At 38.0% G+C, this 12,422-nt stretch overlaps 1 protein-coding gene across 3 annotated transcripts in view; it reads right to left on the bottom strand.

Annotated features, from left to right (window-relative positions):
• The window catches only part of aff1 (AF4/FMR2 family, member 1), a 188,129-nt gene extending 184,691 nt beyond the window's left edge, over window positions 1-3,438 (bottom strand). Inside the window, exon 1 of one of the 3 annotated variants that reach the window (XM_051928076.1) lies at window positions 3,129-3,438. In XM_051928076.1, coding sequence (XP_051784036.1) covers window positions 3,129-3,145 — 17 coding nt within the window. In that variant the 5' untranslated portion in view covers window positions 3,146-3,438. The remainder of the gene's footprint in view (window positions 1-3,128) is intronic. The other 2 variants (XM_051928077.1, XM_028802290.2) reach the window with 2 other exon arrangements.
• Window positions 3,439-12,422: the final 8,984 nt, after the last annotated feature.

A 12,422-nucleotide genomic window follows, 5' to 3' on the forward strand; every position in this document is an offset into this window, starting at 1 on the left:
GTGCAGTGCACAAGCGAGCCGAGCAACTGTGAGGCACACCAAGAAAGCTGGAGTAGAACAGGGTGTTTTGGAGTTATCAGTTACTTGGCTTTAGAACTGTTTTTATACTGGTACTGAGAAGTGTCAAAGCAGATGTCGATATCAAAGTCAAAATTTTAGTAACAATCCAACACTACAGAAGATCTGAATTCTGTTCTAAAACTTCATTCAATTCTGGTTCTATACAGATCTTCAATGATGCACATAAAATCCAAAACCTTACTAACTACAGATTTTAATATTTAAGTCCTAAAGCAACTACCCAAGTCAATCAGAAAATTTGACCAAACCCAGTTCTAAACCTTCCTTTCACTTCATTATCTGCAAGCTTTGTTGCAATTCTGTTTATAAACTGTATTTATCAGGCAGTCTTATATCCTTTTCTGATGGTACACTTCAAGCTTTTGTGATGCTGGTTATTGTATGCTAAGCTGTGTTTTCATGTGATACCACTTTACCGACAACTTCCTAACAAGTGTTAATGGCAAAAACGCATAAGGGATTAAAAAAATTCACATTTTACTTTGCTTGTTAAAAAAAAAAAAAAAAAAAAAAAAAAAAAAAAAAAAAAGAAAAAAAAAAGAGTAAATAAACCAGACTGCTGCGGTGGGCTGGCGCCCTGCCCGGGGTTTGTTTCCTGCCTTGCGCCCTGTGTTGGCTGGGATTGGCTCCAGCAGACCCCCGTGACCCTGTAGTTAGGATACAGCGGGTTGGATAATGGATGGATGGATAAACCAGACTGTATTGTGTTATTCAGGTATAATACAGTGGCACTGGACAGGAAAGGTCCATGCAAATTAAAAAGGCAAAGTCTGTTTGTTAAGTTACTGCATTATCAATAGTGATGAGTGAACCCCAAATAGTTTCCTTCACCATGAGTTTGGCAAAATCACGGAAATGTTCAGGAACTTTGCTGAACCCCACAAAATGCACTGAAGTTAATGGGGTAGGAGGGACTGACCTAGTCTTGAGTGGATTATTGTGATGAAATACTCTTTAAAGTGTCTCTGTGGGCTAGGAAAGCATCTGCCAACTATGCTAGAACAATTACTTTGGTCACAAATGTGATTTGAGCTGTGAACCACTGCCCAACCGTACCTTAAACAACAAAAGGTGCAGACAAAATGAATACCACAAACAAATACAACAAATGGCCACAAACTAGCACTAAGTAAATAAAACAGTGATCAGAGTTCCAATTTTGGGGCACACATTGGCCATGCCACTTGGCAGCAGCATGCAGCATAGGACTGGCTCATTCTATTGTTTGAAGCAGTGGCTCCAAGTTTACCAGGGAATTTTGTTTCCTATGTATCTGTGGAAATACTTCACACTTTTATCTTCCATCAAGAAAAAAAAAGAGATGCCTTGTAAATGGTAATACACTTTTCATTATGATTATTTTCACATGCCCTCTTCTGTTTTCTGACAAGGGGAGGACTCATTTAAGGCTTGTTTTGAGATCTTAGATGGGCACACAGCTAACTATGCATGCAAATTAGCCATGCAATTCTTAGCTGCCAGCTCAAAAGGATCAGCGGTATATTTCCAGTATTCATTACAGTCAGCTAATGTACCCCTCAAATAAAATTACTGCAATTTTTTTTTTTTTAGGCATGCAAAATCGAAATACAACTGAAGTATCAATCGGGTCATGGCAACGATCTTACAGCAGACTTGCATTCAGGTTTTGTAAATGGCTATAACACCTACCTGATAGCATGCTGGTCTTACAAAACATCACGGGCGCTGAGAAAAATCATCGCCTAAACCAACAGCAATGTAAATTTCTATAAAAATATTAAGCAAAAAGGTATATTTTGCTGATCAACTCTAATCATTAAGAATGCAATCTCACTATCACCATTAACCACTCCTAATGTTGCCAGACCCTTAAGAACTTAAAAGTTCAAAGCTGGAAGTGGAGATTTTTTTTACTGGTATTGTATAGATTGGCATCATTCAGACTGTATATTGGTAAAACATGACTAAATGTAGCAATCCACACTTCTCTGCTCAATTTATTGACAAATAATCGGGCTTACTCTAATTCTACAAAGCCATTAACTTTAGAATTCACATTCTAATTAATGACGCCATATAAATGTATCAGGCATAAGTGCAAACGGGCAATAAGCAGAATTGATCCAGATGTTAAGTTTGGAAAAAAAAAAAAAACAGCACATGTAAATAATGCAGAAAGTAGTACACAAGGTAAGCGAAGTTACTGGAAACTGATTGGCTGTTCACTCTTTTCTACTGAAATTGTTTTCCACAAGAGTAAATCTATGCGCTCTGGAGATTGCAAGATTTGAATGCAGACGCTGTAGACAAATAAATTTGATGACACATGCAAGCAATACACTTCCAAAAGTTGAGAAAGGCTTAAAGCTTTCCCAGAAGGCCCAAGGCTACTACACTACCCCTGCCCCCATCCCTGTCCTCGCGTACGAAGCTGCAGCGCTGCTTGCGAAGCGATTTTTGCCTGCTGTCTAAAACGCTATTACCCCCGCCCCCCACGGGTTTAAGTGAGTGATTTATCACTGGTCGCCCTGAAAATATACCGATCTGATCTCGTCCACATTCTGCGTTACCAGTACAGCCCCACAACAGCGTACAAATACACCACGTACTTGCCTAAGGACTTGCTGTGGTGTTTTTAAGCACCCCTCCTCTCTCTTAACCTGAAGTTACACGATAATGCCAATACAAGATTTCCATTACAGATCAGAGAAGTACGAAAGAATTTGAAAAGCGCAATCATATATGCTTTTTTCTCCATCTGTTCCAAATGGTATATAAGTAGCTCAGAACGATTTACTCAAATTATAAAACCTGGCAAAGCATTCACCTACTCCGCCTAATTAACGTAAGCAACTGAAAGTTACGCTCGGGACTGGAGCACACATACTCGCACTCGAATTACTGTACAAGCACGCTAATTAAGCAGCTAGTTCCATGTCAGTCGTCAGTGCAGTAGTTACCCATCAGAATAGTACGACATCTTTAATGTCTGAGCAAAAGTGTACTTAAGCGTTAAATATTTAATACTTCCACTTTATTGATAACCTGAAAAGTGTATTGCTTACCTCGACCGTGTAGCCATGGTCTAGATTAAAACGCCGAGTTTAAATCGCTTGCCATGAGCTTCAACATTACAGCTCCCGTACTAGAGGTCCATGTCTTAGTTGTCACATCACTTCCAGGCGTTTTTCGTTGAATTATCCGAGCACCATCTTCTACACGTCTGCGCCTAATTTTACTTCCAGCGGCAGCTCCCAGTTACACTTCTAATCTTGCCAAACGGCGAGAAACTCTCAAATTCTCAGGAGCATCCGGGCACTCAAGCCCCCCCCAACTGCGGTTTTCCGATTTGGGTGGACAGGGGACGCAAAGAAATATATTCCTCATTTATCACAAGGAAACAATGACAAAATAATGGTATGCATCGTACTATTTGCTGAGTAAAACTTGACCGATTCTGACGCAATCCAATTGCAGGGTCCTTTGATTGTTAAACGAAAATGGATAATGACAGTCCCTCCTCTGAACTCCCCCTCCCCCCCTGCAGCTAACGCAGTGGTATAATCTGCCAGACTCCTATTACAGGCAGTACCGTGCAGAGTAACCTGCGCTCGCTGGGGTTGCAGGAAGCCTCTAGTAGGTTTGGATGTGTTGGGTGTGTGGAAGAGGTGGGAATGCTCAATAAGGCGTTTTCAGCAGCAGGGAAGCGCTGCCAAATATCTACGTACCGGACGCGAGCACTACAGGGTGTTTGCACGCCACGCCCCTCACTTCAGGCTCCTTAACCGCACACTTAAGCAACAAGTTTCAGATTGAGGGCGTTTAAGTATAGTCTAAACTCCGCTTCGTTCACATTTTGTTGCACACAGTCGACTAATCCCTAATCTAGACAAGGGCGCCAGACGTAGGTTTAGCAAACAGAGCAGTCGTCTGTCCTTTGAGATCGCAAGGTTGCTCTCAATATTTGTTTAATTATGCATTGATTTTTAAAAATCGATTCATCACGAGCTTCTCAGTAGGGAATTACGCAGTGCAAGGATTTAGCTTAGCGAAAATAATTGCCTGTGCATGACTGCAGTGATGTTTTTCGCACGAAGGTGGTATATTGCATTTCTAAAATGCAAGAATGAAGGTCCTGCACAGGACATCAGTTGCAGTTAAACGTGTCAGGTGAAAATGATCGTTACAATGAAGAATTAATGTGGGTGCAACCATTTTGTCACGCGCGTATTCAGTATGAGGTATCGAGGACCCTGCTCTTACTCTTAACACTCATGATTGTCCTAATCCAGCCACTTGGCCTATACAGTACATGATTTTTTTTCTTTCTTTTTCCTTCGGGCATGATGTAATGCATGAAGAAGGGGCCTGAGTTTCCTCAAAAGCTTGCATATTGTAGTCTTTTCAGTTAGCCAATAAAAGGTGTCATTTTGCTTGACTTCTAATTCCTTTCAAGCAGTAAGTGGACCCACATATTCACTAAATGTCTCAAGTTCTTAATTACTTTTAGGCCTAACACTACTTTTGTGACATATAATTGTATTAAACCCATCAAAAAGATGTTTCCAATTTGTATGTTTAATCGGCAACCTTGAGCACAGGCTATTCTTGATTGGTCTTGTGGTATTTGCACCAAACAATAGGACTATTTTTTGTCTGTGGGCTGGTAAGTCTGTCTTACTGTCCCTGTATGGTGACAGGTGACACTGGGCTGAAGAAAGTATTTGTCTGAAATCTTCTTTCTATTAGTTATTCCTTAACTAAGTCAGTAATTGCCTCAAGTAGAAGACCAGAAGATGTCTAATTACTATCATTTTAACTATTTAAAGTACCTCAAAAGGAATTAATTAAAGGTGAAGCTAAAATAATGTATAGAGTGCAAATTGTGTTCTTAAATTATTATGAAATTTTTTTGTTTATCTACAGGTAAATGATTGTGATAATATGTTACCTAAAAAGTCAAATGGTGACCTGTTATATATTTTAAAACATTTGAAGATAGGGATTGTCAAGGACCATGTTTGTTAAGTGTGGCTTAAGTATATATTGACCTGCAGACATGATTGAAGAGTCTTAAGCTATAGTTTTATAACGTTGATTCACATGGGACATCTACTGCTAGTACATTGAATAATTCTGATATTAGTAATATTAAACACCTGAATGAAGGTTGTAAGGCCAAAAAATTGTGTTGCTTACTTTTGTTTCTTTTTATTGTAGAAATAACCTTTGACCATTTATATAAATAATATAGATTTGTTTGTGTTCTGTATATTCATGTAGGTGAACTAGCCTCATGTCACTGTTTGTTACACTGTAATTTCATTTAATTCGATGAAATAATAAAAAAAAGAGACTACTCCAATATTTTTGATCAATAATTAAAGGGGGCCAGACAATAGTTGTAATAGAGTTTATTTATATAGCATACTAAAATAACAGTCATCACTAGGTGTGTTACAAATAAAGATAAATAAAACAATAAATATAAACAATAATACAATTTAAAAATGTAGGTAAGAAAATTCAACAGAATTAAACAGAAATAAATATTGTTATAGATTATCACATTGTAACAGAGAATCCCTTCAATTCTTTTTTAAAATAGTCTCTATTGCAGAGCTTTGGATATACTGTGGGAGCTTGTTCTACAGGCGAGGCTTAGTAGAACAAAAGGCGCAGTCACCTATTGTGCACAATCTCTTCCATGGAATAGCCAGAAGGTTAGAGGATGCAGAACACAAAGAACTAATAAATTTATGTGTGGTAAGTAGAAAGGAGCAATACCAGCAATATATTTGTAAACTAAGAGTAGGTTCTTAAAATGGATCCTCTCATTAACAGGTGATCAGTGTAAGGATGGTAAAGCTGGTATTATATAAATAAATTTGAGTTTTTGTTAAAACATATGCAACATTGTTTTCGATATACTGTAGTCTTTGAAAGGAGAATGTCATGTAATTACTTTTTGGTGGTTAGACCCAGAGTTATGGCCCCAACATTTACTGTAGTCTTACTCATTTGGTGATACCAGTAACTGGAATGATGCATCATTTTACTGTTTTTTAAGTGGTATCGCAACTGCCTCACAGTAAGGAGAGCATGAGTTTTGTCCCAGGACCTCCCTGCGTGGAGATGTATTTTTGCAGCAACATGCACAGTTGGCTGCAATGACTCAAGCGCATCCCTCTCTAGTTATTTGCCCAAGTGACCTGTTCTGTAACTGGGGCCTAATTGACTGCTTTCAACTGCAAAAAAAGCACCCATTTTGTGTTGTAAGAACCAGGAAAAAAAACTGTGGTAAACTGTGTGCCTTGCTAAAGCTAGGTACGCTATTATACACTATCCCAAATGAAAATAAAGTCTGTGATATTGCAATTAATTCCACAAAAGTATGATAAATATTAGTGTACTAGTTATGATGGTGGTTTATATGACATTGTCATGTAAAACATAGCTGCAATAACTGTGCACAAGTTGCATTTATCCACTTTATGCTCATAATGCCAGCTCTTCTAGTCAGCTCGCTATATTTATCAGATGCTCCCCACATTCAAATAATTTTAGATTTAGAGAATGAATTTTTCACACTGCACAGAATTTTCTTCCTATCAACCCAAGCCCATTGAAACCAAGCAAAGCATTAAGAAACCGCAGGCATCTGTGAGAATGCATCTCTGTGTCTGCTCACTTTGACAGGAGAAGACAGGAGCTAATTTTGGGTATGGATTTCAGATTTGGCAGAACTAATTATGCTCAGTGACATCAGGTCTACTAACGGAGCTGAAAGTATTTTACTCTGTGTAAATATGCCAAAGAATTTTGCATAGGCAATTTTGAGTATGTACAAAGAGTTTGATGCTAATTTAGTGTTTCTGACACTACTTAAATTATTGAAAAAATCTGTACAACATTGCTTGTATTAACAGATCCTCACAGTAAAAAGTCTTTGCAAGATCAGTTAATTTAAGTCCAAATTCAGAAACCTATGTGGACAAGAATGGCTCTGTGATGTTTTGATTTTATTCATATAGAAACATATTACTGTTAACAAAGTTATGTTAAAACCTGAGCTCTAAAATGAAGATTTGTGCTATAAAACCTAAAAAACTGGCAACACCTGTGTTATGTATGTTTTGTTTTTCTTACTGAGAGATCTTAATACATATATTTTATATATAAACATTTCACCCACAATAAGTGCTTTATGGGGGATAAAAATTTTTGATTTGCTGCACTGTGAACTTTTAATTGTTAAGTTGGAAAGAAACTGCATTTGGTATTTGATGTAACTAGATCAAAATTCTTTTATTCACTCTTTGCAATATTAAGATTTGTTGTATTAGGAGAGTAAAGTATTAGCGCAATAGGTGTAGTGTCTCTTCTGATAATCCAACATAGCAAAATATGTTTGGCCATGACTGCTGCCTAAGGTTGAGACTATTATAATACCCCCAATTCCCTGTTCAGTTAAAAAACACAGAAATAACAGTTGGCACTATTTTGTTTTCCAAGATAAAAGTGACAAATCCTGTCCTTTAAGTGCCTCAATCAAATAGTTTGTGAATGTAACTGTAGTTTTCTATGAAGTTTTCATGTATTTAGTTACCGATGTTAGCTTTTTTTTTTTTTTTTGGACTTTTATGTTTGTTATTTATTTACATTACAGTCATGGCTCACCACTTAAGTCTTCCTACTCCTAACAACTAAGAAACATTCATGTTAAGTAGAATGCCTAGTAGGGATGGGTGGATTTTTGGCCATGGAATTCCTGCAGATTTTGTTTTTTTTCTCCAGCTTATCTGGAGCTTTTTATTTTTTCTGTCCTACTAGCCATCTGACTTGATCATCACAGTCATTGTACATATCTTAGACTATAATACTATGTACAATATAAGGACTCTACTTTTCTGCTAATTATATATCTATGTTATTTAGGCCCAAATTGATTTTTGTTATCCATTATTATTATTAACTAACTGAGTTTGTTTTTCTGTTCTTGTAATTATTTCTTAGACATTTTTAAAGAGCTTTGAGCTGCATCCAATGTATGAAAACATGTTATTTAAGTAAATGTACTCATTTAGATAAACATAAAATGTAATCATAAAAGACGAAAAAATATCTTCAAAAAGCATTACCTAATGTATAATTTGTACCATACTCTTATTTAGCTATGGATGCATAGAGGTCTCCGTGATAACTGATTCAAGATATTAAAGTCTTAGCAATCTAGAGACAGTAGCAACATTTGAAATTTTACATTTTAAAGAATAATATGTTAGTTAGGTTTGTGTTAACATGTTTTGTGACACATTTTTTTATTATCACAACCAAGTTGTCTTAAAGTAGAAGGCTAGCACAAGCTGAATACTGAAACGTGTATTTTGAACCTTATTCATTATGTGAAATCTATGACATTTACACATTTTTTTTTACTGTACTACACTACATCAGATACTCTGGTAAAGATTTCAGTTTTGTCTATTGCAATACAGTAATCCCTCCTCCATCGCGGGGGTTGCGTTCCAGAGCCACCCGCGAAATAGGAAAATCCGCGAAGTAGAAACCATATGTTTATATGGTTATTTTTAGAATGTCATGCTTGGGTCACAGATTTGCACAGAAACACAGGAGGTTGTAGAGAGACAGGAACGTTATTCAAACACTGCAAACAAACATTTGTCTCTTTTTCAAAAGTTTAAACTGTGCTCCATGACAAGACAGAGATGACAGTTCTGTCTCACAATTAAAAGAATGCAAACATATCTTCCTTTTCAAAGGAGTGCAAAGCAAGCAGTCAAAAAAAAAATCAATAGGGCTTTTTGGCTTTTAAGTATGCGAAGCACCGCCGGTACAAAAGCTGTTGAAGGCGGCAGCTCACACCCCCTCTGTCAGGAGCAGGAAGAGATAGAGAGAGAGATAGAGAGAGACAGATAAAAAAAATCAATACGTGCCCTTTGAGCTTTTAAGTATGCGAAGCTCCGTGCAGCATGTCCTTCAGGAAGCAGCTGCACACAGCCCCCCTGCTCACACCCCCCTACTTCAGTGCAAGAGAGAGAGAGAGAGAGAGGGAGAGAGAAAGTAAGCTGGATAGCTTCTCAGCCATCTGCCAATAGCGTCCCTTGTATGAAATCAACTGGGCAAACCAACTGAGGAAGCATTTACCAGAAATTAAAAGACCTATTGTCCGCAGAAACCCGCGAAGCAGCGAAAAATCCGCGATATATATTTAAATATGCTTACATATAAAATCCGCGATGGAGTGAAGCCGCGAAAGGCGAAGCGCGATATAGCGAGGGATCACTGTACCTTGTTTTTTCTTCTTTACAATAAACCATCATCACAACTATGCACATTTTATTTAAATGTAACCAGACCTACGATGGTGGATTATCATGACTGAAATCAGCTTTAAACGATTTATGGAAAGATTGACAAAATTAAGAAAGTTAGCTGTTAGTCTTCTAAATACTGTTTGTGTTATTTTCACTTTTTCTTAATGACCAATAAAATGTTATTAGTTATTTTAACTGTTTTTTAACTGTTTATAACCTAAACATTATTATGCTTTCTTTCAGGCAAAGGGGGGCGACATCCATAGTATTTGCTCAGAGAAGCAAATAAGTTCCCCTAATAGTGTAAAAAGGTTGGAACTTCTCATATGAAAGAAAAAAACTCTCTGTTAAAAATATTGAATGCTCTTAGTCCTGAATCCATTAAATCTAGTTTGGGAAAGTACTAAAATAAATAAAAAGATGAAACACACTTTGACAGCCATGTACTTGAACATACAGATGACTTTTGCTGAATGTATGGGTGGTGTCAGGAAGAATTCTGCCAAGTAAGGTAATCAGTTAAATTCCTGAATAGTTCCATTGGCCTGCTGGTGATAATTAGTTCATCTACTATATTGATTTTCTGTTTCTTTCAGAAAAATAGGTAGAATTAAATGAATGCTATTATCAAACAGCCAGAAAACAGTTGTCTGAAAATCTGAGTGAATTAATCTAAGGCACAAAGCCGACCTCTAAATCACAGACTGAAGCAACAGTTTTTGGGCACAGCATCAGATGGAGTCATCATGTGTCATTTGTCCAAAGTAAAGGCTACAGTCGTTGCAAACTAGGTCTTCACAATTTTTTCAGTTCTTGGAAACTTGCTTAAAAACTTGATTGTAGATATTACAAGGTTGTCCGTTTTTGAACAGAAGTATGCCTTGTGAAGACACTTAGGGAATGTCTGGGAGATACTCTTAAACAAGTTCCACAGTTGCATAGCATAAAGTGGATAGCACAGTCATCCAAGCTAGCCGCTTGGAAACATAACTTCCTTAAATCAGTGGGTTTTTTTTTTTTTTTTTGTAATAAAACTTTACAGCATCTTATTGAACTTATTTAATAATCCAATTCATCAGGAATTAAAATTGCAAAGTCTGCAGCAGAAACAGATTTTAGAATAAACATGTCAATAGATCAGATTAGATTACACTTTATTTGTCCCCCAGGGGAAGTTAAAGTTGTATACTATATTACTACTGCTACAAGAAAAGAACAGTGTACCCCTTTCCAGGTTAAGAAGTTGAAGCTGAATCAGGTAGGGGAAGAAAGAATGTACAGTTGGAAATGGAATTCTCAGCCCTGTTGAAATACAGCAGATTTTATAGAAAACAGAGAAAGCAGAGAAGTACGTAAGACTTGTACAGGATATGTAAGAGGGAAGTGTGACAGTGGTGAGGTCTGCGATAGGAGTGGCAGATGCATTCAAGGTGGAGGTGGGATTACATCCGGGATTGTTTCTGACCCCTTTCTTTTTTGCAGTGGTGATGGACAGGTTGACAGACGAGATTAGATAGGAGTCCCCATGGACTATGATGTTTGCTGATGACATTGTGATCTGTAGCGATAGTAGGGAGCAGGTAGAGGAGACCCTGGAGAGGTGAAGATATGCTCTGGAGAGGAGAGGAATGAAGGTCAGTAGGAACAAGACAGAATACATGTGTGTAAATGAGTGGGAGGTCAGTGGAATAGTGAGAATGCAAGGAGTAGAGTTGGCGAAGGTGGATGAGTTTAAATACTTGGGATCAACAGTACAGAGTAATGGGAATTGTGGAAGAGAGGTGAAAAAGAGAGTGCAGACAGGGTGGAATTGGTGGAAAAGAGTGTCAGGAGTAATTTGTGACAGATGGGTATCAGCAAGAGTGAAAGGGAAGGTCTACAGGACGGAAGTGAGACCAGCTATGTTATATGGGTTGGAAATGGTAGCACTGACCATAAAGCAGGAGACAGAGCTGGAGGTAGCAGAGTTAAAAATGTTAAGATTTGCACTGGGTGTGACGAGGATGGATAGGATTGGAAATGAGGACATTAGAGGGTCAGCTCAAGTTGGACGGTTGGGAGACAAAGTCAGAGAGGTGAGATTGCGTTGGCTTGGACATGTGCAGAGGAGAGATGCTAAGTATATTGGGAGAAGGATGTTACAAATAAAGCTGCCAGGAAAAGAGGAAGGCCTAAGAGGAGGTTTATGGATGTGGTGAGAGAGGACATGCTGGTGATGGGTGTAACAGAGCAAGATGCAGAGGACAGAAAGATATGGAAAAAGGTGATCCGCAGTGGCAACCCCTAACGGAAGCAGCCGAAAGAAGAAGAGAAGGTTCATAGACCAGTATGAAAATCACAGTCCAGATCATCCTAAGACCTTTGAGCTTCAAGAGTAGCTTGACCCTGATGTTTACTGTCAAGATGAAGCAACGTCTCTACAGACATTTATCTGGTAACTTGATTTGCACTTTCTGCTGAAGTTTTGTATTTTAATACTTTCTTGTATATTTTGGTGTTAGAGAGTGGCAGCCTGTTGCATGTTGGTCAGACATGCAAGTAAGAATTTCAATGTATGCTATATTCATAACCACCACTTCCTGACAGTCCAAACACTTCCTCATTTTCAACTTCATAAGTTTTTTTTTTAATACAAAGTAAAACAAGAAATAAATAGCACTGTGTAAGCATTGTACCTAATCCCCAATCAGAAGCATCCGTAGCCACAATGAAAGACAAAGTAGCATCTAGGATTAATTGTTTCACCTTTTAGATATGTCATCCAAACAATGTCCAACTGTTGATGCAAGCAAATTTTCAGTGAGTCAAGCACTGAGGCATGTTGTAGTGAAAATTTGAAGCAGTGTTTTTTAAACCACTGGGTTGCGGGTTGCCATCATTGGGTGCGTTAGTGGGTCGCAAAGGCAGCTGACAGTGCTGCGTAATATTTATCCCCATTCTAGAGACCTTTCAGGAACAGGAGACTAGTTCCCCCATTCAAGTACATGAAACCACCTCTTCACCAAAGGGGACCCAAAGCTG

The sequence above is a fragment of the Erpetoichthys calabaricus genome, chromosome 5 (genome assembly GCF_900747795.2).
Source record: "Erpetoichthys calabaricus chromosome 5, fErpCal1.3, whole genome shotgun sequence".
In the NCBI taxonomy this organism is placed as follows: Eukaryota; Metazoa; Chordata; class Cladistia; order Polypteriformes; family Polypteridae; genus Erpetoichthys; species Erpetoichthys calabaricus.